Below are 23888 nucleotides of genomic sequence, written 5' to 3' on the forward strand. Positions count from 1 at the left end.
CCCGAGACCATCTCTGCACATTGGTGTCCCAGAAGAATCGTGTAGGTTCAACACACATACATAATAGCACAAATTCACTGAGGATTCATCATCATATAAAAGAAACATATCAAACAACTATTTAAAGGAAATTACAGTACAGACACCCCCACCCCCCATTACACCCCTCGCTCAACACGTAATTCTGACATTATACACATACTGTTGTTTCAATTTATTATTTTGCTTCAAATAGATCAAATTGCAAAACATGAACGTACCCAAATATGACTTGTCAATCGTTCGTTTCTGGTTGTCTGGTATGCACAGTTGTCCGCGCATGAACTCGGTTCCCGGCTTTTACGATAATCGGTATTGGGTCCCGAAAGATATATGTTGCCAGTTTGCTGATTTGATAAAAAATATTATATCAAAATTGACATCAAAAGAAACTGACACCAAGCTAGCAGCCAATAACAGCAGCCAATAAGTACAGCAGCCAATAAGGGACTTAGCAGCCAATAAGTACTTTTACCACGAAACACGAAATGTGAAAGGAATCTACTATTTTCCAGCAGCCAATAAGAACACCTGCCACACAACAACAATGTTTCAATGAAAATATCATTAACGCAAATGGTTTATATAAATAAAACACGATGAAACATAATGAAAAAGAACCAGTAAGAACAAAAGTAAACCATAAAATGAATATGTATTACAGTACTCAGTAGAGGCTACCCGCGGCTAAATATAGTATCCGGGATAACCAGCTAATATGTTGATAACACATGGGGGAATAATTTAAATTGGATTTATTTTTGGCCCCAGATAACATAAACATTTAAAATATTACATCAGCTTTTTAGAATATTATTGCTGGCACAGTTTACCCCCATTCCCCCAATAAATACTGTACTTTATAATATTTGGTATTTGGTTTTTAATCCGAAACACCCGCTATATTAAGTAAAAATATTTATAATTTGAATAGCCTTCTCGTAAAATATGGTATCAAAATATTTAACCAACGTTCTTCAATCGTTTTACTATGAGTTGCATTCTGGTTGTTTAGTCAGTATTTATATAAGAGCAATGCGATTGTTTACCCTCGCAATCAAGTAAAATCCTGTCCGCGAGCACGGTTTAATCTACTTCTTCTATTCTATTTGTACCACAAATACCTAAACATCTCGGTTTTGCCGAATTACGGCGATTTGCCGCGTGCATTTATACGGAATTTAGTCGTACGCAGTAACAGCAGTAACAGCAGATGATTGCGGTGATGACGCGCACCACCGCGCTGGCTGCCGTGGAATATATCGTTGCGATATTCCGCGATGACGCATTCTCCCCCGCGGTGGCAACGCGTTTTTTGAAAGAAAAAATCCCGCTTTGTTGATAGTGTAATTATCTAAGATTAATGCTGATCAAATAAAGACTCCAGAAGACAGGGTAAGCATACGACGCAGACCCTTTAAAAAGACTATTCCCTGTACTCATTTAATAAGCGTAGTACTGGGGCTAGGAAGATCATATGTATCCTCCAAGACGGGGTCAGTGCATGGCAAAGAAATTAAGGAAATTGAGTTGTTAGTACGACAGCAAGATGCCGCACCTAAATCCTCGGGACCCCTTGTTACGACCAGAAGGAGGCAATTTGACGCTTGAATAAATTGACCCCAACCTCTTGGGCCCTTTTGATTGAGTTAAACAAACACATTAAACTACTTTGGGTTGATGGTACGACCAAAAAGGAGGCGATGTAACGCCATAAGACAGGTAACTGGCATAGAATGGACATCTGGGCTATCACCTAGCAGTGCCGCATGACTTCCATCTTAGATTCAGCCTAAACACAATTAACTTAAACGTAAGGGAAACTCATATTTGGTTAAAACAAGCACATTGACCTACTTTGGGTTGCTAATACGACCAGAAGGAGGCGATGTGACGCCCCATGACCGGATACAGACATGAAGGGGACATAGAGGGCTATCACCTAGCACCGCCCAATAACTTCCATCTTGGGGTGAGCTTGACCAAAATCGACCCCCAACGTCCAGGACCCCCTATTTGGGTAAAACAAGCACACTGACCTACTTTGGGTTGCTGGAACGACCAGAAGGAGGCGATGTGACGCCCTAAGACCGGGTACTGGCATGTAGGGGACATCCAGGACTACCCCTTAGCACCGCCCAATAACTTCCATCTTGGGGTGAGCTTGGCAAAAATCGACCCCAACGTCCAGGGCCCCCTATTTGGGTAAAACAAGCACACTGACCTACTTTGGGTTGCTGGAACGACCAGAAGGAGGCGATGTGATGCCCCAAGACCGGGTACTGGCATGTAGGGGACATCCAGGGCTATCACCTAGCACCGCTCAATAACTTCCATCTTGGGGTGAGTTTGACCAAAATCGACCCCCAACGTCCATGACCCCCTATTTGGGTAAAACAAGCACACTGAACTACTGTAGGTTGCTGGAACGACCAGAAGGAGACGATGTGACGCCCCAAGACAGGGTACTGACATGAAGGGGACATCCAGGGCTATCACCTAGAACCGCTCAATAACTTCCATCTTGGGGTGAGCTTGACCAAAATCGACCCCCAACGTCCAGGACCCCCTATTTGGGTAAAACACGCACACTGACTGACTTTGTGTTGCTGGAACGACCAGAAGGAGGGGATGTGACGCCCCAAGACCGGGTACTGACATGAAGAGAACATCCAGGACTATCACCTAGCACTGCTCAATAACTTCCATCTTGGGGTGAGTTTGACCAAAATCGACCCCCAACGTCCAGGACCCCCTATTTGGGTAAAACAAGCACACTGAACTACTGTGGGTTGCTGAAACGACCAGAAGGAGGCGATGTGACGCACCCAGACCGGGTACTGACATGAAGGGGACATCTAGGGCTATCACCTAGCACCGCTCAATAACTTCCATCTTGGGGTGAGCTTGACCAAAATCAATCCCCAACGTCCAGGACCCCCCTTATTGGGTAAAACAAGCACACTGAACTACTGTAGGTTGCTGGAACGACCAGAAGGAGACGATGTGACGCCCCAAGACCGGGTACTGACATGAAGGGGACATCCAGGGCTATCACCTAGCACCGCTCAATAACTTCCATCTTGGGGTGAGCTTGACCAAAATCGACCCCCAAAGTCCAGGACCCCATATTTGGGTAAAACAAGCACACTGAACTACTTTGGGTTGCTGGAACGACCAGAAGGAGGCGATGTGACGCCCTAAGACCGGGTACTGACATGAAGGGGACATCCAGGACTATCACCTAGCACTCTCAATAACTTCCATCTTGGGGTGAGTTTGACCAAAATTGACCCCCAACGTCCAGGACCCCCTATTTGGGTAAAACAAGCACATGGACCTACTTTGGGTGGCTGTTACGACCAGAAGGAGGCGATGTGACGCCCCAAGACCGGGTACTGGCATGAAGGGGACATCTAGGGCTATCACCTAGCACCGCTCAATAACTTTCATCTTGGCGTGAGCTTGACCAAAATCGACCCCCAACGTCCAGGACCCCCTAATTGGGTAAAACAAGCACACTGACCTACTTTGGGTTGCTGGAACGACCAGAAGAAGGCGATGTGACGCCATAAGACCGGGTACTGGCATGTAGGGGACATCCAGGACTATCACCTAGCATAGCCCAATAACTTCCATCTTGGGGTGAGCTTGGCAAAAATCGACCGGAACGTCCAGGGCCCCCTATTTGGGTAAAACAAGCACACTGAACTACTGTAGGTTGCTGGAACGACCAGAAGGAGGCGATGTGACGCCCCAAGACCGGGTACTGACATGAAGGGGACATCCAGGGCTATCACCTAGCACCGCTCAATAACTTCCATCTTGGGGTGAGCTTGACCAAAATCGACCTCCAACGTCCAGGACCCCCTATTTGGGTAAAACAAGCACACTGACCTACTTTGGGTTGCTGGAACGACAAGAAGGAGGCGATGTGACGCCCCAAGACCGGGTTCTGACATGAAGGGAACATCCAGGACTATCACCTAGCACCGCTCAATAACTTCCATCTTGGGGTGAGCTTGGCAAAAATCGACCCCAACGTCCAGGGCCCCCTATTTGGGTAAAACAAGCACACTGAACTACTGTAGGTTGCTGGAACGACCAGAAGGAGGCGATGTGACGCCCCAAGACCGGGTACTGACATGAAGGGGACATCCAGGGCTATCACCTAGCACCGCTCAATAACTTCCATCTTGGGGTGAGCTTGACCAAAATCGACCCCCAACGTCCAGGACCCCCTATTTGGGTAAAACAAGCACACTGACCTACTTTGGGTTGCTGGAACGACCAGAAGGAGGCGATGTGACGCCCCAAGACCGGGTTCTGACATGAAGGGAACATCCAGGACTATCACCTAGCACCGCTCAATAACTTCCATCTTGGCTTGAGCTTAACCAAAATCGACCCCCAACGTCCAGGACCCCCTATTTGGATAAAACAAGCACACTAACCTACTTTGGGTTGCTGGAACGACCAGAAGGAGACGATGTGACGCCCCAAGACAGGGTACTGCCATGAAGGGGACATCCAGAGCTATCACCTAGAACCGCTCAATAACTTCCATCTTGGGGTGAGCTTGACCAAAATCGGCCCCCAACGTCCAGGACCCCCTATTTGGGTAAAACACGCACACTGACTGACTTTGTGTTGCTGGAACGACCAGAAGGAGGCGATGTGACGCCCCAAGACCGGGTACTGACATGAAGAGAACATCCAGGACTATCACCTAGCACTGCTCAATAACTTCCATCTTGGGGTGAGTTTGACCAAAATCGACCCCCAACGTCCAGGACCCCCTATTTGGGTAAAACAAGCACACTGAACTACTGTGGGTTGCTGAAACGACCAGAAGGAGGCGATGTGACGCACCCAGACCGGGCACTGACATGAAGGGGACATCTAGGGCTATCACCTAGCACCGCTCAATAACTTCCATCTTGGGGTGAGCTTGACCAAAATCAATCCCCAACGTCCAGGACCCCCCTTATTGGGTAAAACAAGCACACTGAACTACTGTAGGTTGCTGGAACGACCAGAAGGAGACGATGTGACGCCCCAAGACCGGGTACTGACATGAAGGGGACATCCAGGGCTATCACCTAGCACCGCTCAATAACTTCCATCTTGGGGTGAGCTTGACCAAAATCGACCCCCAAAGTCCAGGACCCCATATTTGGGTAAAACAAGCACACTGAACTACTTTGGGTTGCTGGAACGACCAGAAGGAGGCGATGTGACGCCCTAAGACCGGGTACTGACATGAAGGGGACATCCAGGACTATCACCTAGCACTCTCAATAACTTCCATCTTGGGGTGAGTTTGACCAAAATTGACCCCCAACGTCCAGGACCCCCTATTTGGGTAAAACAAGCACATGGACCTACTTTGGGTGGCTGTTACGACCAGAAGGAGGCGATGTGACGCCCCAAGACCGGGTACTGGCATGAAGGGGACATCTAGGGCTATCACCTAGCACCGCTCAATAACTTTCATCTTGGCGTGAGCTTGACCAAAATCGACCCCCAACGTCCAGGACCCCCTAATTGGGTAAAACAAGCACACTGACCTACTTTGGGTTGCTGGAACGACCAGAAGAAGGCGATGTGACGCCATAAGACCGGGTACTGGCATGTAGGGGACATCCAGGACTATCACCTAGCATAGCCCAATAACTTCCATCTTGGGGTGAGCTTGGCAAAAATCGACCGGAACGTCCAGGGCCCCCTATTTGGGTAAAACAAGCACACTGAACTACTGTAGGTTGCTGGAACGACCAGAAGGAGGCGATGTGACGCCCCAAGACCGGGTACTGACATGAAGGGGACATCCAGGGCTATCACCTAGCACCGCTCAATAACTTCCATCTTGGGGTGAGCTTGACCAAAATCGACCCCCAACGTCCAGGACCCCCTATTTGGGTAAAACAAGCACACTGACCTACTTTGGGTTGCTGGAACGACAAGAAGGAGGCGATGTGACGCCCCAAGACCGGGTTCTGACATGAAGGGAACATCCAGGACTATCACCTAGCACCGCTCAATAACTTCCATCTTGGGGTGAGCTTGGCAAAAATCGACCCCAACGTCCAGGGCCCCCTATTTGGGTAAAACAAGCACACTGAACTACTGTAGGTTGCTGGAACGACCAGAAGGAGGCGATGTGACGCCCCAAGACCGGGTACTGACATGAAGGGGACATCCAGGGCTATCACCTAGCACCGCTCAATAACTTCCATCTTGGGGTGAGCTTGACCAAAATCGACCCCCAACGTCCAGGACCCCCTATTTGGGTAAAACAAGCACACTGACCTACTTTGGGTTGCTGGAACGACCAGAAGGAGGCGATGTGACGCCCCAAGACCGGGTTCTGACATGAAGGGAACATCCAGGACTATCACCTAGCACCGCTCAATAACTTCCATCTTGGCTTGAGCTTAACCAAAATCGACCCCCAACGTCCAGGACCCCCTATTTGGATAAAACAAGCACACTAACCTACTTTGGGTTGCTGGAACGACCAGAAGGAGGCGATGTGACGCCCAAAGACCAGGTACTGGCATGTAGGGGACATCCAGGACTATCACCTAGCATCGCTCAATAACTTCCATCTTGGGGTGAGCTTGGCAAAAATCGACCCCAACGTCCAGGGCCCCCTATTTGGGTAAAACAAGCACACTGAACTACTGTAGGTTGCTGGAACGACCAGAAGGAGGCGATGTGACGCCCCAAGACCGGGTACTGACATGAAGGGGACATCCAGGGCTATCACCTAGCACCACTCAATAACTTCCATCTTGGGGTGAGCTTGACCAAAATCGACCCCCAACGTCCAGGACCCCCTATTTGGGTAAAACAAGCACACTGACCTACTTTGGGTTGCTGGAACGACCAGAAGGAGGCGATGTGACGCCCCAAGACCGGGTTCTGACATGAAGGGAACATCCAGGACTATCACCTAGCATCGCTCAATAACTTCCATCTTGGCTTGAGCTTAACCAAAATCGACCCCCAACGTCCAGGACCCCCTATTTGGGTAAAACAAGCACACTAACCTACTTTGGGTTGCTGGAACGACCAGAAGGAGGCGATGTGACGCTCAAAGATCAGGTACTGGCATGTAGGGGACATCCAGGACTATCACCTAGCACCGCTCAATAACTTCCATCTTGGCTTGAGCTTAACCAAAATCGACCCCCAACGTCCAGGACCCCCTATTTGGGTAAAACAAGCACACTAACCTACTTTGGGTTGCTGGAACGACCAGAAGGAGGCGATGTGACGCCCAAAGACCAGATACTGGCATGTAGGGGACATCCAGGACTATCACCTAGCATCGCTCAATAACTTCCATCTTGGGGTGAGCTTGGCAAAAATCGACCCCAACGTCCAGGGCCCCCTATTTGGGTAAAACAAGCACACTGAACTACTGTAGGTTGCTGGAACGACCAGAAGGAGGCGATGTGACGCCCCATGACCGGGTACTGACATGAAGGGGACATCCAGGGCTATCACCTAGCACCGCTCAATAACTTCCATCTTGGGGTGAGCTTGACCAAAATCGACCCCCAACGTCCAGGACCCCCTATTTGGGTAAAACAAGCACACTGACCTACTTTGGGTTGCTGGAACGACCAGAAGGAGGCGATGTGACGCCCCAAGACCGGGTTCTGACATGAAGGGAACATCCAGGACTATCACCTAGCACTGCTCAATAACTTCCATCTTGGCTTGAGCTTAACCAAAATCGACCCCCAACGTCCAGGACCCCCTATTTGGGTAAAACAAGCACACTAACCTACTTTGGGTTGCTGGAACGACCAGAAGGAGGCGATGTGACGCCCAAAGATCAGGTACTGGCATGTAGGGGACATCCAGGACTATCACCTAGCATCGCTCAATAACTTCCATCTTGGGGTGAGCTTGACCAAAATCGATCCCCAACGTCCAGGACCCCCCTTATTGGGTAAAACAAGCACACTGAACTACTGTAGGTTGCTGGAACGACCAGAAGGAGACGATGTGACGCCCCAAGACCGGGTACTGACATGAAGGGAACATCCAGGGCTATCACCTAGCACCGCTCAATAACTTCCATCTTGGGGTGAGCTTGACCAAAATCGACCCCCAACGTCCAGGACCCCATATTTGGATAAAACAAGCACACTGACCTACTTTGGGTTGATGGAACGACCAGAAGGAGGCGATGTGACACCCCAAGACCGGGTACTGACATGAAGAGAACATCCAGGACTATCACCTAGCACTCTCAATAACTTCCATCTTGGGGTGAGTTTGACCAAAATCGACCCCCCAACGTCCAGGACCCCCTATCTGGGTAAAACAAGCACACTGACCTACTTTGGGCTGCTGGAACGACCAGAAGGAGGCGATGTGACGCCACAAGACCGGGTACTGGTATGAAGTGGACATCCATGGCTATCACCTAGCACCGCTCAATAACTTACATCTTGTGGTGAGCTTGACCAAATTGACCTCAACGTCTTTGCAACCTCTATTTACGTGCAAAAAGCAAATTAGCTTACTTTGGTTGTATGTTACGGCTAAAAGGAGGCAATGTGATTCCCTAATACCGGGTATACCTAGGTCCATGTGCTTGTTTTACCCAAATAGGGGGTCCTGGACGTTGGGGGTCAATTTTGGTCAAGCTCACCCCAAGATGGAAGTTATTGGGCGGTGCTAGGTGATAGCCCTGGATGTCCCCTACATGCCAGTACCCGGTCTTGGGGCGTCACATCGCCTCCTTCTGGTCGTAACAGCCACCCAAAGTAGGTCCATGTGCTTGTTTTACCCAAATAGGGGGTCCTGGACGTTGGGGGTCAATTTTGGTCAAGCTCACCCCAAGATGGAAGTTATTGGGCGGTGCTAGGTGATAGCCCTGGATGTCCCCTACATGCCAGTACCCGGTCTTGGGGCGTCACATCGCCTCCTTCTGGTCGTAACAGCCACCCAAAGTAGGTCCATGTGCTTGTTTTACCCAAATAGGGGGTCCTGGACGTTGGGGGTCAATTTTGGTCAAGCTCACCCCAAGATGGAAGTTATTGGGCGGTGCTAGGTGATAGCCCTGGATGTCCCCTACATGCCAGTACCCGGTCTTGGGGCGTCACATCGCCTCCTTCTGGTCGTAACAGCCACCCAAGTTCCGTGATGTTTGGTTTCGATTGGTTAGGCTGTGGTGGCCTGTACGTCAAAACAGAGATTGATCATGATTGTATGTTTATTTAATTTTTCATTAATATTCATTTAATATTACATTTATTGCATCATACAGAATGTCCAGTCCTCGTTTAGTGGTTACAAATACATTTATACAGCGATCGATGTTATTGATATCAAACCAGACTTGTTGTCTTCTTTAATCGATATTCTTTCATCATTTTATTTATTGCATTAAACTGAATTACGTCCAATTCTTATTCAGCGTTCACCAATACATGTGTTTTATGTTTCCTTTTACTTCTACAATCTGGTGCATTTCAAGAATTTTCAGTGCAAAATTTATTACGGTTATGATTAAATTCCTTATTGGCTGCTGACTTAATGTATTTGGCAATTTTCTCTATTTCGTCGTATCTATTTCCGTAAGTCAACGCAAACACTTATTGGCTGCTAGCTATTGGCTGCTGGCTTGGCGTTAGCTCAAAAGAAAAGAAATTTTATAATTTAATTATTTCATGTTAAACTAACTCATATTGTTGAGGAAAATGAAGTTTCAAAACACAAGAGTATTTTTTATACTCCTTCTTACGGTAAGACATTTTTTAAAGAAAAATTGGCTATAATCAAGACTGTTACAACTGTGGCTATACTACAGAACTACTGTATTCGGATAAATATCGTTTATGTTGATTATTTATTAATTATATAGATTTTTTAATATATTGTAACATGAATTTATTTCGTGGTTAAATTTTACTACAAACATGTTTCACCCATTTAAATTTGAGTGAAATTAAAGATTAAACTGAGGTGATTGTCAAACCAGGAAGTGAATCTGAGTAATTAGGTTTTTTAATTGAGTCATCACAGATGACATCAACACATAAGTAATTATGTTTACTTCAAATTAAAATGGCAGAGATCTGTCTAACAACAAGGAGAAGGTTATCTCCTACAGGGATTTACATTTTTTCTTCATTAGTTAATAAATTGGATTCATTCAATCAAGATTATCATCAAATAGTCAAGTCAGGTCAAGTAATATTTATTTTCTGAAGTCGGATTACATAACAAGTAACATAAGCTCTACTGAGCTTTTTACACCGACTTACATACTATTACATGCATAATAAATATATATGTTCAAGTTAAGAGCTAAGTTACTAAAAATACATACGTGATACAATATAATACAATATAAAAATAAGCCAGAGTTATATATGTTTTAAGTAAAGGCATACAACAATCACAAGCGAATAGCTTTAGTAGCATACAGTCAACATAAGAATAAATAGGATGATAAATAAAGTTTATACTCTGAACCTCCCTTGGGAGAAACACGTTGCAACCACAGGGGCAGGTTGCGTTGTTTTGACACACCACGCCCCCGTCCGTTTTTTTTTTTTTTTTTTTTTTTTTTTATCAATTTTTTTATATCAAATTTTAGTAAGAATATGTTGTGGTAACTGTTACTTGTGAAAATTGGCAAAATTATTATTATTATTTTTTATTTTTATTTTATTATCTCAGACAACGCGAAAACTTTTCCTTCTTCACAGGACATTGCGACAGGTAAACACTGAAAGTTTACCTGTCGCACCAAATTTTTACCTGTCGCAATGTTACGAACAGTATTCAGTAACATCAGCCTAAACCTTGATTTTAAGCCTCTTTTTTAAAAAAGTTTTGTAATTCCCCATTTGAACAGGTTTAGATCTTTTTGGTTAGATTTGTCCTACAGTACTATAATGAATTACAAAAAAAGACAAACATAATGTAAAAAAATCAATATTCGGATCTTATAAATGTCATTATTTTTTTCTTCCCTTGCCTCCCCAAAAAACTCATATCTGGTTCGTCTACTCATGAAACAGCTAGATCTTACTCTTTTTATTCATCTTTAAATTAAAGATACAAAAGGGTTATAAAATGTAACGAATTGTACTAGAAGTCAAACTCAGGCACAACATTTATGCAAAAACGAAAGTAGAGTTCTTGTTATTGGCAATGTTAAACAGAGCGGAAAGAAAGTCAGCTCGGTATATTAATCATCATATTTAATTAACACGATTGCCGGGAACCACTACATACGGAATTTTGTAATTTCCAAACATTTCCGTAAAATAAAAGTATTAGAGTACCAGCTGAAATTTGAACCTTACGCGTTTTATCGGCTTTTACGGAAACATGTCGAAACGGGGTTTACAAAGAGTGAAACACGGATTAACACGCTGAATAATCATGATATAAAAATAACTCTGAACATTTATTTAGAAACTGAAAGTAAATTTTCCGAAAATTAAACGGTGCTGACTTTAATTTTTCACCGGACATTGTGACCGACCAAAACAAAAGTTTCGTCGGTCAAACTTGAAATATACCGGACATGTCCGACTGTCCGACGGACATTCGCATTGTCTGTTATCTTTGTAAAGGGTGACGACTTGAGCCTGAATTTCCATTTATTTGCAGACATCACCCTGTTTAAGAGGCCTTAACTTTATCAAATCTTAACCAAACTCTACATTTTTGGACTTTCCTTGTAGAGTTAGTGTCAATCTTTAAGAAAATGTACAGTTTTAACGAAAACAAATGCAATTTCAAATCCGAATTTCCTAAAACATGTTACTCGATGAACCAACTGCCCGCAATTTTCACCGAAATTTTCCAGACTAAATAGCTTTATCCCGCTATTGCATCATCAATTCAACACCTGTGTATAAGAAAAACAATATATCTATCACGATACAGGTGAAATGGAAGTCAATTATCGTCCAACAGAGCCGTTGATACCTGTGTATAAACTTCCCCAATAAAGAATAAAAACAAAACATTATGACCTTTTATTGCTGTATTAAAATGTGAAATTGTTGAATATCAATTTTTTTTCACTGATACTATAGTCTCCATTAAACCACATGGAAGCATATTCTAAATGTTTGAAATCAATATTTATACTTAATATTGTTTGTTTTTGTTTAGATCTTCTAATTATTTACACCATTAGTTGGTGTAGAGGCATACCTTTCAGTATGATACCTAAATTGTATACTATTTTTTTAAACTGTCAACAACATAGTAAAATGACTTTTTCCATACTCTGCCTTATGTTGCCCTTTTGTTAAATTTAGAGGTTCCTAACAGCTCTGTTTATTACACAGTGTGAACTACCAGATTGTTAATTAATACTTTACATAATGGATCAATCCAATTTTTAATATGTGGTAGGCCATCTGGCAGATGGCAGTTTTATTACCCCTTGTAAAACAACACTGATTCTTATCAGATGTACATTTAATGGAAAAACATTCTGCAAATTTTGATAGATATTCTGTTAAGCCAAGGGTAAAAACAAGAAATCAATGAGTTTTAAAACTATATCTTATAAATTTCATTGTATTTTTAAGAGCTGGATATCATTTTGAAATATAAAGTCCAACATGTTTAAGAAAATAGTCACTGAGGTTATTAAGTAATTGATAAACAACTAAAATAAGTATAAGATCAGAATATTATAAGAACTCACCAGTATTACATGTCATCTTTTACAAAACATCAAATGATTGGATTGTCATTCCAAATCATAGTCCATGTTCATCTGATCTTATGATAGTTATATCATAAGTTTGATATCATTAATTTATCCCTTTAATCATCAATGGTTGTTATTTGTGTAAATTCATTAATTCCTTTAAAAACATCCAACCCTTCCTGCTGAAATCCCAACAAAATGGCCGTCCCTATTTTAAATTTGGTTCTGAGATTCTGATTGGTTGTTGTACAAATATGGCTTATCATTGGAATGGCTTATGAACAAAGCATTAAGATCTATGATGATAACATGTATAGAAATTTAAGTAATATGAATTCTGTGAATATTCAGTTGAATGCAATTAATAACTGTTTATTTTGTAAGTGTATTATTTTGCATAATATTATAAAATTATGATTTATTGCATTGATTTATTAAAAATATCCTTTTTTATTTTATTTTAAATCATTAATTGATAATTCTTTTATTCATCCAGTCATTTAAAAGTAACTAATTAAGTAAATTAATTAATCAATTTATTAATTATTTATTAATTTATTTATTCATTCCTTCATTCAATTATTTATTCAAATTTTTATTCATTCATTCATTCATTCATTCATTCATTCATTCATTCATTCATTCATTCATTCATTCATTCATTCATTCATTCATTCATTCATTCATTCATTCATTCATTCATTCATTACTCATTCATTCAATCACAAATTAATCAACCAACCAATCAATCAACCCACCAGTTAATCAATCAATACATCAGTAAATCAATCAAACATTCACATTCATTCATCATTCATTCATCATTCATTCATTTGTGCAATCAATCAATCAATCATTCATTAATTCATCCATGTATTATTTTATTTTTGGATTCAACCCTTTTTTTCCATATTTCATTCATTCATCAAGAGATTGAATACTTCATTCAATCAGGAATAGAATGTATGAATTTGATGAACGATTGAATATTTTGTTTATGTTAATGTAGATTTACACATGGATAAACTAAAACATTTAAATTACTGCTGATAAAAGAAATTCTTAACTTGAACATGAATTATTATAATTGAGATGGAATGCAGAATTTTTAAAAGAAAAAATTCTTCAGCTAAGAAAAAGCACTTATTATTTATATAATACACTTAAAACGCAAAAAAAGTGCACCTACAAAGCAAAATATCCAAAAAATAAGCTTCGTCTTTTCTTTTAAAGCTTCGTCTTTGGTTGAAAAGCTTCGTCTTTTCCAATAAATATGGGCCATCTTAAATTTCAAAAAGACGAAGCTTTTTATGCAAAAGACGAAGCTTTTATGTTAAAGACGAAGCTTTTGTTTAAGGAAAATATGGCTTAAACAAAAAGACGAAGCTATTTTTCAAAAGACGAAGGTTTAGCGAAGCTTTTTTACTAAAAGCGAACCTTTCATGAAAAAAAACGCAGCTTTTGCGAAGCTTTTGAAAAAAGCGAAGAAAAAGCACAGCTTTTGCGAAGCTTTTGAAAAAAACGCAGCTTTGGAAAAAAGCGCAGCTTTAGCGAAGAAATAGCTTCGCTAAAGCTGCGCTTTTTATGAAGCTTCGTTTTTATTTGGCACGGGAGACTCATTTCTGAATTTCAGATACTGAAGACTAGTTTTCTAACATATTGCCTCAGTTTGAAATTCATTTTTTCTTTTTATTTCACAACGGACATCCTTTTCTGTTTTATTTGCTGTGCTTGAATATTCCATCTAGCCCCCCCAACCCCAGCTACCTTGCCAGTCAACTCATAAGCAACACCTTGCCTCTTAAGGGGCAAGGTGTTGCTTATATTAATTATGCAGTTTATTGTATAGTTGATAAAAATTATATTCAAATATACTATTTTGAAATAGTGTGATTCAAAATATATATTTTGGCAAGAAATATGATTACATGATATGAAATAAATAATTTTTAAAAGCAAATGTATAAGAGGAAGTATGCCATGTCACCTTTCACCATATATTCTTACACATCACCCCCCCCCCCTCCAAAGAAGCAGGGGTATGTTAAATTCACATCGTCGGTTTGTCCATAAACAAAACCATGTCCAATTTATAGCTAGATTATGCTTATACCTTAGGTCTTCAAGCTTTGTAGGGATGTAACCAAGGTTGGTGTTGACCTGTAGATGTCCATTACCCTATTAAGAACAGTAGGTCAAAGGTATCGGTGACCTTTGACAGAAAAAGCTTGTCCGATTTATGGGTACAGTATGCTTGGTTCTATGCTTCTTAGACTTGGTAGGGAGGTTGGTAATGACCAGAAGATGAACCATATTGGGTTTGAGGACATAGGTCATTGTCCCGGGGATCTTGGACAAGAAAGGTTGTCCGATTGATAATAGCGTATACTAAGGTGTACGGTCTCAAAATTTGTTGGGAGGTTGGTCATGATTTGCAGATGACCCTGATTGATTTTGAGGTCAGCAGGTCCTAATTCAGGGCCACAGTAACCTTGAACACAAAAACCTTGTCTGATTAATTTAAAGAGAATGCTTGCGGTCCTGAAACTGAAATGTTTTTTCATTTGAATTACTCACTATGTCAGTAGAAAGCATACATGTTTTACTGGGAACTATAACTGATCAACACCTATAACAACATTTGCAACTGGTAAATTACTATAGCTACAAGTACATTATTTTTCTTCAAACTTGTTGGTCATTACCTTAATATCTTTTAATAGTTTGAACAATCAAGTAATTAGTCAAAAGAGTTATTCATTGTATCCTTTCTGTTGCTATATAGAGATTCAAAGTAAAATACAATTGATATTTCACTGTCCACTGATTCAAACACTGAAAAAACTGATATTTTTTACTTGTTTAAATATTTTAGACCACACGCCATTCCAAATCAAACATTTGCATATAATTTGGCATGCTTTTTTGATAAACAACAGAAATACTGTCATTGTATATCATAAAATAACAATAAAAAGTGAAGTGTAAGATTGCAATATATATATCACTTTGTTAACACCAATAGTAAATATTTCACTCATGGCTAGGCCACTCTTGAAATATAGCTTTTGGTGCTCACACTGTGAAATATACCATCTTACACTGAGGTAATAATTATCCTTAGTATTTTTTATGTTCTTTGGTCAATTCAGTTATTTTTGAAATTATTTTAAAGTCAATTTAGCTAACTTCAACTTCAGACTAAAAAACTAAAAGTTATAAAGTGAGAACTCCATTTAGTATACTTAATTATGTGATTCAAAGTAATTCAAGAGTAATTCAAGAGTTTCTTTTTCAATCTAGGCTAGCAATAATATTCAAGATCTTAGATCTATTCAAGCATTATTGAATCATTCTTTTCTATTTCAGGTGACCAGTACCTTGGGTGATTTTGGGGTGCTAACTACAAGACACAAAGATGCAGAGGACTGGGAGAAAAACTTCTGTGTAATGTACAATCCATTGTTTAAGAATCTGTCACATGAAGCGTCACCACAATCTGCCCTTAAAATTGTTGATCTCTCAGACAGCTATGGGTGTGAAATTACAGACTATCCAACTGATGTAAATGGTGCAATAGTAATAGTTGCAAGGGGCAATTGCTCCTTTGCTGAGAAAGGTGAACATGCACAATCAGCTGGTGCAATAGACGTTGTGATTGCAAGCAGCAGTCTTCTTATTCCTGGTGGAAGGAATGAATCTGATTATAAATATATAAATATAAGCTTATCCTCTCTTCTGTTGTCAGATCTGACATTATTCAAGCATTATGGTGGAGCTGGCTCTCAAGTTGGGTCGGTTTATGCCCCACAAATGGGCAAATTTGATGCCAACATGATCGTGATATTTCTCATTGCTGTAAGTCTAGTTGTGATTGGAGCATTCTGGTCAGGCACAGCAAGACAGAAAAAGTATGAGGAAATGTTAAGGAAAAAGGAACAAAAAAACAGAGTCCGAGTAAATGGAGAAGGAGCTAATAATGACATTGATGACAATGATGACACAAAGAACAAAGATGAAGATGAGGACAGTGTGGATATCTCTTTCTGTGCCTTATTAATTGGATTTGTTCTTATCTGTGGCTTTTTGTTACTGCTTTATTTCTTCTACAAGTATCTTGTGTTTGTTGTGATAGTATTGTTCTGTTTGGCTGGGTCAATGGGAATGTACTACTGCTTGAAACCCTTCTTGCATAAGGTGTGCACATGGGAAGGAAAACTGCCTGAAAATAGACTACCCTTCTTTAAGCATAGGCAATTGTATAAAGATATCATATTGTACCTTCTGTGCCTAGGTCTTGCCATCTTCTGGGGCGTAATGAGACATGAACCATATGCTTGGGTCATACAAGATATTCTTGGATATGCTTTCTGTCTTAATGTTATGAGGACAGTCTTTCTACCCAACATGAAAATATGCACCATAATGCTTTGTCTCTTGTTTCTGTACGACATCTTCTTTGTATTCATCTCACCCTTGTTCACAAAAGACGGAGAGAGTATCATGGTGAAGGTGGCAACTGGGGGCTCTTCGGGAGGGGGTGGGGGTGCTGCAGGCGGTGGGGGAGGGTCAAGTACCGTAGAGACACTTCCAATGGTGTTTACCATGCCAAGACTGACAAGGGGACCAATGAGCGCCTGTCATCTTCCGTACTCTCTGCTTGGCTTTGGGGATATCATTATTCCCGGACTTTTGCTATCCCACAACCATGCATTTGATTTAAGAGTTAAGACACGACGGGTGTATTACATAGCCACATGTATTGGATATGCAGTTGGTCTTATCATTACTTACATTGCTCTTGCCTTCATGGAAACTGGCCAACCAGCTTTGCTCTATCTTGTCCCATGCACTCTTATACCGACGTTCCTGATTGGTCTATACAGGCGGGAAGTTAAGGCTCTATGGTCAGGAGAAATCAAAGCACCAACAAGTGCTGAAATACAGGAACAAGAACCTGAACCGGACATTGAAAACTCTAAAAATACTGTTGACAGCTCTGCTTCTGACCAGAGCTCATCCAGCATAGAAAATGACACAAGGTCGTTGTTGAAAAAGGATGAAAGGAACAAAAACTACACTTAGTTATAAAATGTATCATGTTTGTAATATGTACTTTAAATGAACTTGGAAATATTATTTTCATTTTAAGATCTTATACATAAGTGGATGTTGGATACTTGACATGTTAATAAAACGTTATATTTTAATGAATATTAATTAACATAATACTGTAATCAGTGATGTTTTTGTTGCAATTTACTTCCTTCTAAAGGCTGTTTCCCCTTGCGAAAAAATGTCCATTTTCCCCAAAACATGATATTTTTTTACCAATTTGATAAATGCACATTATGTTAGTGAATAAAAAAGCATAAAGTATGCATAAAAAGGTGAAAAGATGTATATTTGACATTATATTTGCTATTTTGATCTGATTTTATATTTTTCCCAATTTGGACTTTTTTCCCAATTTGCAAGACACAGGCGGAAAAAAATATATTAATTTTCCAACAAAAATCACTGATAATGTAGATGTTGTTTCTGCTATACTAGTCTATTTATTGTCATTAGTAGTTTATAGATAGTTTATGTTCGTCTTCTATCTAGAGGGAAATTTTGTCTGCTGGGCTTTTTCTTGTTGTTTCCACTGTATAACTACATGTATGGATTAATTTATACATGTTTGTTGAATTGAAATACTGTTTGTTAGGAACATAGCTGGTTTTGAATTGCAATTCATTATGTATTTGAAATAACTATTTTGATCATACTATTTGATAATTGTTTTTAATCAGGAATAATTCGATCTTATACCATACTTTAAATAAAAAACCTTATAATTAAACACGTCATTTTGCAGATTTTTTTGTTCTTTTATTTTTATGACATGAAATAGTAAAAAAGATGAGCTGTTGTCTTTATCTCGTTCTCTTTGTTAAATTTTTGATGTCGTTGATACTAGATAGATAGATAGATAGATAGATTTATTTCAGTAAGCAATGCACATACATGGATATTTAAAATAAACAACACGTATTACTTATAAAATGCGAGGTTAAGTTAAAATAGTTCCTTTACTGAAAATCTTTGAATAAATAAATGAAAAAAAACTTTTAACATAATAATGTTGTTGTTGCCAGTAAAAATATATTCAGTATATGTTAGAACTCAAGAAGGTGCAAAATGTTGACTGCATCTTGAAAAACAGTCATCCAATTTGAAACAAAAGTAATCAAATTTTGAAAAAAACCAGTTTGGTTTCATTGTATAGAATCATAGAACGATTTTTTTTAGTTCATACATCCAACTTATTTATATTATTGTTATTGCATAGTGTAATATTGTAAGTATGTATACAGGCTGACAAGCGGGCTCTACTTTTCCCTACTGAATTGTTAGGTTCATACTTTTTCCTACAAAAAGCCATATTGTCCCTATTTTTTGTGTAAACTTATGACCCAGAATGCAGAAATTGAAGCGTTAAATTTCTGATTGTAATTAAGAGTATGCTAAGTTTGGCACCCCCGTAGACCGCCATAGCTGGTCAATTATTTTCACATTTTTGCCAGTTCAAAAACAACTTATTTTGAGCTATGGAATGCATGTACATCAACAATGGTGAAAAGGCTCACTTCATTAGTCAATTATTTGCTTCAAAAGACTAAGAAGGAGCCCTACTATTACTTATTTTTGCCCGTAAAATCACTTATTTTTATACCTGACAAAACAATTCTACTTTTTTCCCTACCTTCTTGTTATTAGTACATAACTTTGAAAGCTGATGTTTGAAGTTGTATGAACTCACTTACTTCACCTAGCATACTGATTGGTATTTTCAATAAAACGGATATATTTAAAGGTTAAACATTTCAGTTGTTTTGTTTCCAAAACACAAGATGTAATAAAGCGATTTTTGTGACATTTTTGTGAGGATAAGTGTATTAAAAGGTTATAACACCAAGAGTTGCATTGTTCATTTATGTCATACAAATATTTCAATACAAAATGTAGTTGAATATAGATGAAAATGGCACTTCAAAGATTACAGGAACTCATTCTTAGCCGGATTTTTCATTAAAAAATCCTGGGTAAAGATTGGCCGGCGGGCGGTGTATTAAACAATTTCGTGTTTAAGTTTGTGTTGTAAATACAACAGCTATTGTCCGATTTAAATAAAACTTGGTCAGAATTTTTGTCAGCATGATGTTTAAGACCAGAGGCAGATTGGTCAAATATGAAGACAACATTTTTGTTAATGTTTCTCATTCCATTCACAATTTCATCAGTGTTCATCCAATGTTCAGTAAATTCAGTCAAAATAGATAAAAAATATATTCAGCACGATATTTAGGACCAGTGTGAATGTATTGGTCATTTCTGGTAAAAAAAGGTCAAATCAAGAAAACATTTGCGTTCAAAAATTCAACCAGGCTTATGCAATCTTGAAACTCTGTCAGGATATTTGCCAGCATGATCTTGACCAGTATGAATATAAGTCATCTCGGGCCAAAATTTAGGTCCGCCGGTCAAATGTTAAGACAACATGTGGGTCAAAGTTTCTTATTACTTTCACAATTTTATGCCAATGTTCAAAAAAACTAAGTCAAAATAGTTCTCAGCATGATATATAGGACCAGTGTATACGCGAGTGTAAACCTTGGTCAAGAGGTCGAGTCAAGGAAACAAATGCGTTAATAAATTCAACGTTTTTTTTCTCCCACCTCAGATAAATACATCCATTAATTTAACCATGCTAAAAATTCTTATCTTGCCCACGGGCGAAGATAAAATGCCCGTATGGAACTTCTTTTAATGGTCACCACATTGTAATTACCTCCCTTGTTGAAGACTGTCGTCTGTAGCGTCTGTTTGAAGCGCATCATGGAAACCTGGTCTCTAAGCACAAAAGAGTTCCAGCAAAAAGATACATTTTTACTTAATTTTGTTTAACTGAGGTGGGAGAAAAAGCATCTACCATAGCCGCTCGTGTAAGATAGGTTCATCCCGACCCTCGCGCAGGATGTTTTGCGGAAACTCGGTAAACCTCGTTTCCGCAAAACACCATACGCTCGGGTCGGAATGAACCTATCTTACATTCTCGGCCATGGAAGATACTTATAATCAAACTTAATGAAACTTGGGTCAGAATACTTTCCAGCATGATACATAAGACCAGTGTGAATATGGATCTTCTCGATACATAAACAAGGTCCTATATTAAGACATGTGTAAAAGTTCAGCCAATCTTCAAGAAACTATGTCAAAATATTTCTCAACACGATATTAAGGAATGTGTTATAGGTTATATCGGTCAAAACCTTGTTCAACAGGAAAAGTCAAGAAAGAAGATTGCGTTATTAATTCAATACATTTTACCCAGTCTTCATGAAACTCTGTCAGAATATTGGCCAACATGATATTTGAGACCATTGTACATTTGGTTTTCGCGATTAAAAAACTAGGTCATTAGGTGAAATATTAAGACAACATTTTATGTTAATGTTTCGTACTCCTTAAAGTGTTCAGCCACTCTATAGTAAACTCTAACTAGTAGTTAGGACCAGTATAAATTTAGGTAATCTCGGATCAAAAACCTAGGTCAACAGGTCAAATCAAGTAAACAATTTCGTTCATTAAAATTTACAGTATTATTCTAATCGTTAAGAAACTCGGTCAGAATATTTTACAACATGGTATTTAAGACCAGTGTGAATATGTGTCATCCCGGGTCGAAATCTGTCACTGTATCAAAAAATTAATTCAAACTTGTTTGTTTAAGTTTCTAAATCCTTCGATAATTTCAACAGTGTTAATCCAATCTTCATAAAAGTCGGTCAGATTATTTAAAAGCAGGCTTTTTCAGACAAGTGTGCATATAGACCACATCGGGTAAAAACATAGGAGCAATGTGAATAGGGATCAGCAGCATTAACGATTTCCTCTATAAAAGTACACCCAGTTGCAAAATCACATTTGTCAAATGAAAAAAAAAAACGGCTATAATTTGGTTTCCGAATTAACCCCCTTGTTACATAATTGTTGAAAATGAAAACCTTTCATCAAATAATAACATTAATTGTTTATCAGTTTAACAGACATTGCTTTGTGCATTTTATTCGGTATTGATCTGTTTCAACAAACATCCATATGCGGTATAAGAGTTATTCCATGTACAATAATACTAAAAAATATGTATATGCAGTTCTGACATCTTCATTTTTTGACAATACCCCGTCTATAAGTAAAGGGAGGATACTTGTTTTGTTTTCAGTGTACGATCGCAATATATTTCACAGAATGAGCACCGGAAGCTGACCTTCACGAGAGGCGTACTCGTGGAAAATAAACGTTTGATGTATACGAGCTTTTTATTTTACCCTTTAACATTTGTTCCAGCAATGCATTTAGTGAAATACACATCCAGAACAACACACATACTATACAAATAACACCGACGCGTTGCATTTAACCGCGGCATCAAATTTGCATACCGGAATTTTATCGCCTGGCGGCGTAAGCAACGCATCCACAACTATTCGCCCAAATGCTCCGAGCAGTGTACAACATACTGCGCGCTCATCCACTACAGAAGCCATGTGCGGCCCACCAGGACCGGAGCCACGTGATTATTGTGCGGTCTTCTGAGACATTCACGATTCCAGTACTAGTTTCTCCGCGGCAAGAGTAGACCTCTATTGGAGATGAAGAAGAAAATGTTTAAAACGGCAATGCAAACAAAACGGGGTTCGAGTCACCTATAAGACGTACGACAAAACGATTCTTTATAAGTGGTTACAGCAAGTCAATGACAACCGCACAGCTGGCGGCCTATGTGAATGCGCATGACCCAACAGCATCGTATATTCTCCATGCGAAGGTATCCTGACAAAGTTATTGTCCGCCTTAACGTCTATGCGTACAGTAAAGCCGATCCCGTTCTACATGTATATGACAGTTTTGGGCTCGAATTTGTGAACTGCCAACCCTGGCAATCTGTGACCTTTTAATATAAGGAATCAGCAACGGAGGTGGTCTCAAGCGCATCCGCCTCGTTTCCAAAACGGAACTCCAAACAACGATACACGCCATGAGCCCGGGTACTGCATGGATTATGACCGTTCCGAAGCGCAACACGACACAGAGCGTCCCGGAAGTGGCGTTAACCTACAGAGTGGACAACGCAACCATAGCTTGAATAATAATAGATCGAAATATTGCGACAAGCTAAATCACTGAATATAGCTACAAAGCAACCAATGTTTACAAGGGTACTGATGTATGCATATTCTCTAGGTATGAATGTAAACATTTTATTGTGGAATGTCATGGGTGTCTTTTACAAGTGCGACATTTCTTATTGACACACTGATTAGCAAAGACATTGAGATATGTGACATCTCTGAACATTGACTGTACCCGAGTAATGTGCATATTTAGACAATTTATCTTTGCCGTTTGTGGTAATGACTTACGTTACATTTCTAGGCATAGTAAAGTAGGAAAAGGCTGTGTTGCTATATTATACCATAAACACGTGAGAAATAGAGTTGTGCCACTACATATTAATGATAATAATACAATTGGCATTCAAGTGCATGTAACTGCCTATAACTACATTTCTTTTATCTGGTTTACTTTCCTTGCACGAATCTTTCAATAACTATGTATAAGGAAAACATAGATAAACTGTATGACTTTAATATGGAACATTTACTCCCCTGAAGGTGTATGCTTGTTTCTGGGAAAATTGAATACAAACATCTGTAACAGTTCTTGTTCTCCAAACACTCGTGATATACAAATGCATATAATCTTAAGAAAATACGATCTTGAGGATATACTCGCAATATGTATCTGGAAGAAGATACTTGAAATGAAGTTAGAAAACCTGTACAGACACGACAATTTGAACGTCCGTCATCATTTGAATTCGTACTGTCGCGTTTACTAATGAAAAATACTGCTGCTGATGATGAGAACACATCCTCGATTATTGCTGTTAAAGGGGCTGTACTCCGTATGATGAAATAGCGAAAAAAAAGGAAATTGTCGAAAACCGACATAAACTTGGTATCGATGTGAACAATGCATTGGTACTTACTAACTGAAGTACCACATAGTTTACAATAAAAAAAAA

The 23888-nt window shown here is 39.7% G+C and overlaps 1 protein-coding gene across 1 annotated transcript; it reads left to right on the forward strand.

Annotated features, from left to right (window-relative positions):
- Positions 1 to 384: 384 nt before the first annotated feature.
- LOC128236315 (signal peptide peptidase-like 2B) lies at positions 385 to 19712 on the forward strand. Its single transcript, XM_052951220.1, has 3 exons — positions 385 to 421; positions 9700 to 9809; positions 16121 to 19712. The coding sequence occupies exons 2-3, from the start codon at positions 9765 to 9767 to the stop codon at positions 17834 to 17836; spliced, it is 1761 nt and encodes a 586-aa protein (XP_052807180.1). The 5' UTR covers positions 385 to 421; positions 9700 to 9764; the 3' UTR covers positions 17837 to 19712.
- The last annotated feature ends 4176 nt before the right edge of the window (positions 19713 to 23888 follow it).

This window comes from Mya arenaria, chromosome 1, assembly GCF_026914265.1.
Source record: "Mya arenaria isolate MELC-2E11 chromosome 1, ASM2691426v1".
Lineage (NCBI taxonomy): Eukaryota > Metazoa > Mollusca > Bivalvia > Myida > Myidae > Mya > Mya arenaria.

Coding starts and splice junctions, on each gene's coding strand:
- LOC128236315 (XM_052951220.1), top strand. CDS start 9,765: ATGAAGTTTCAAAACACAAGAGTATTTTTTATACTCCTTCTTACG. Junction 9,810..16,120: donor TTTTTATACTCCTTCTTACG/GTAAGACATTTT, acceptor TTTCTATTTCAG/GTGACCAGTACCTTGGGTGA.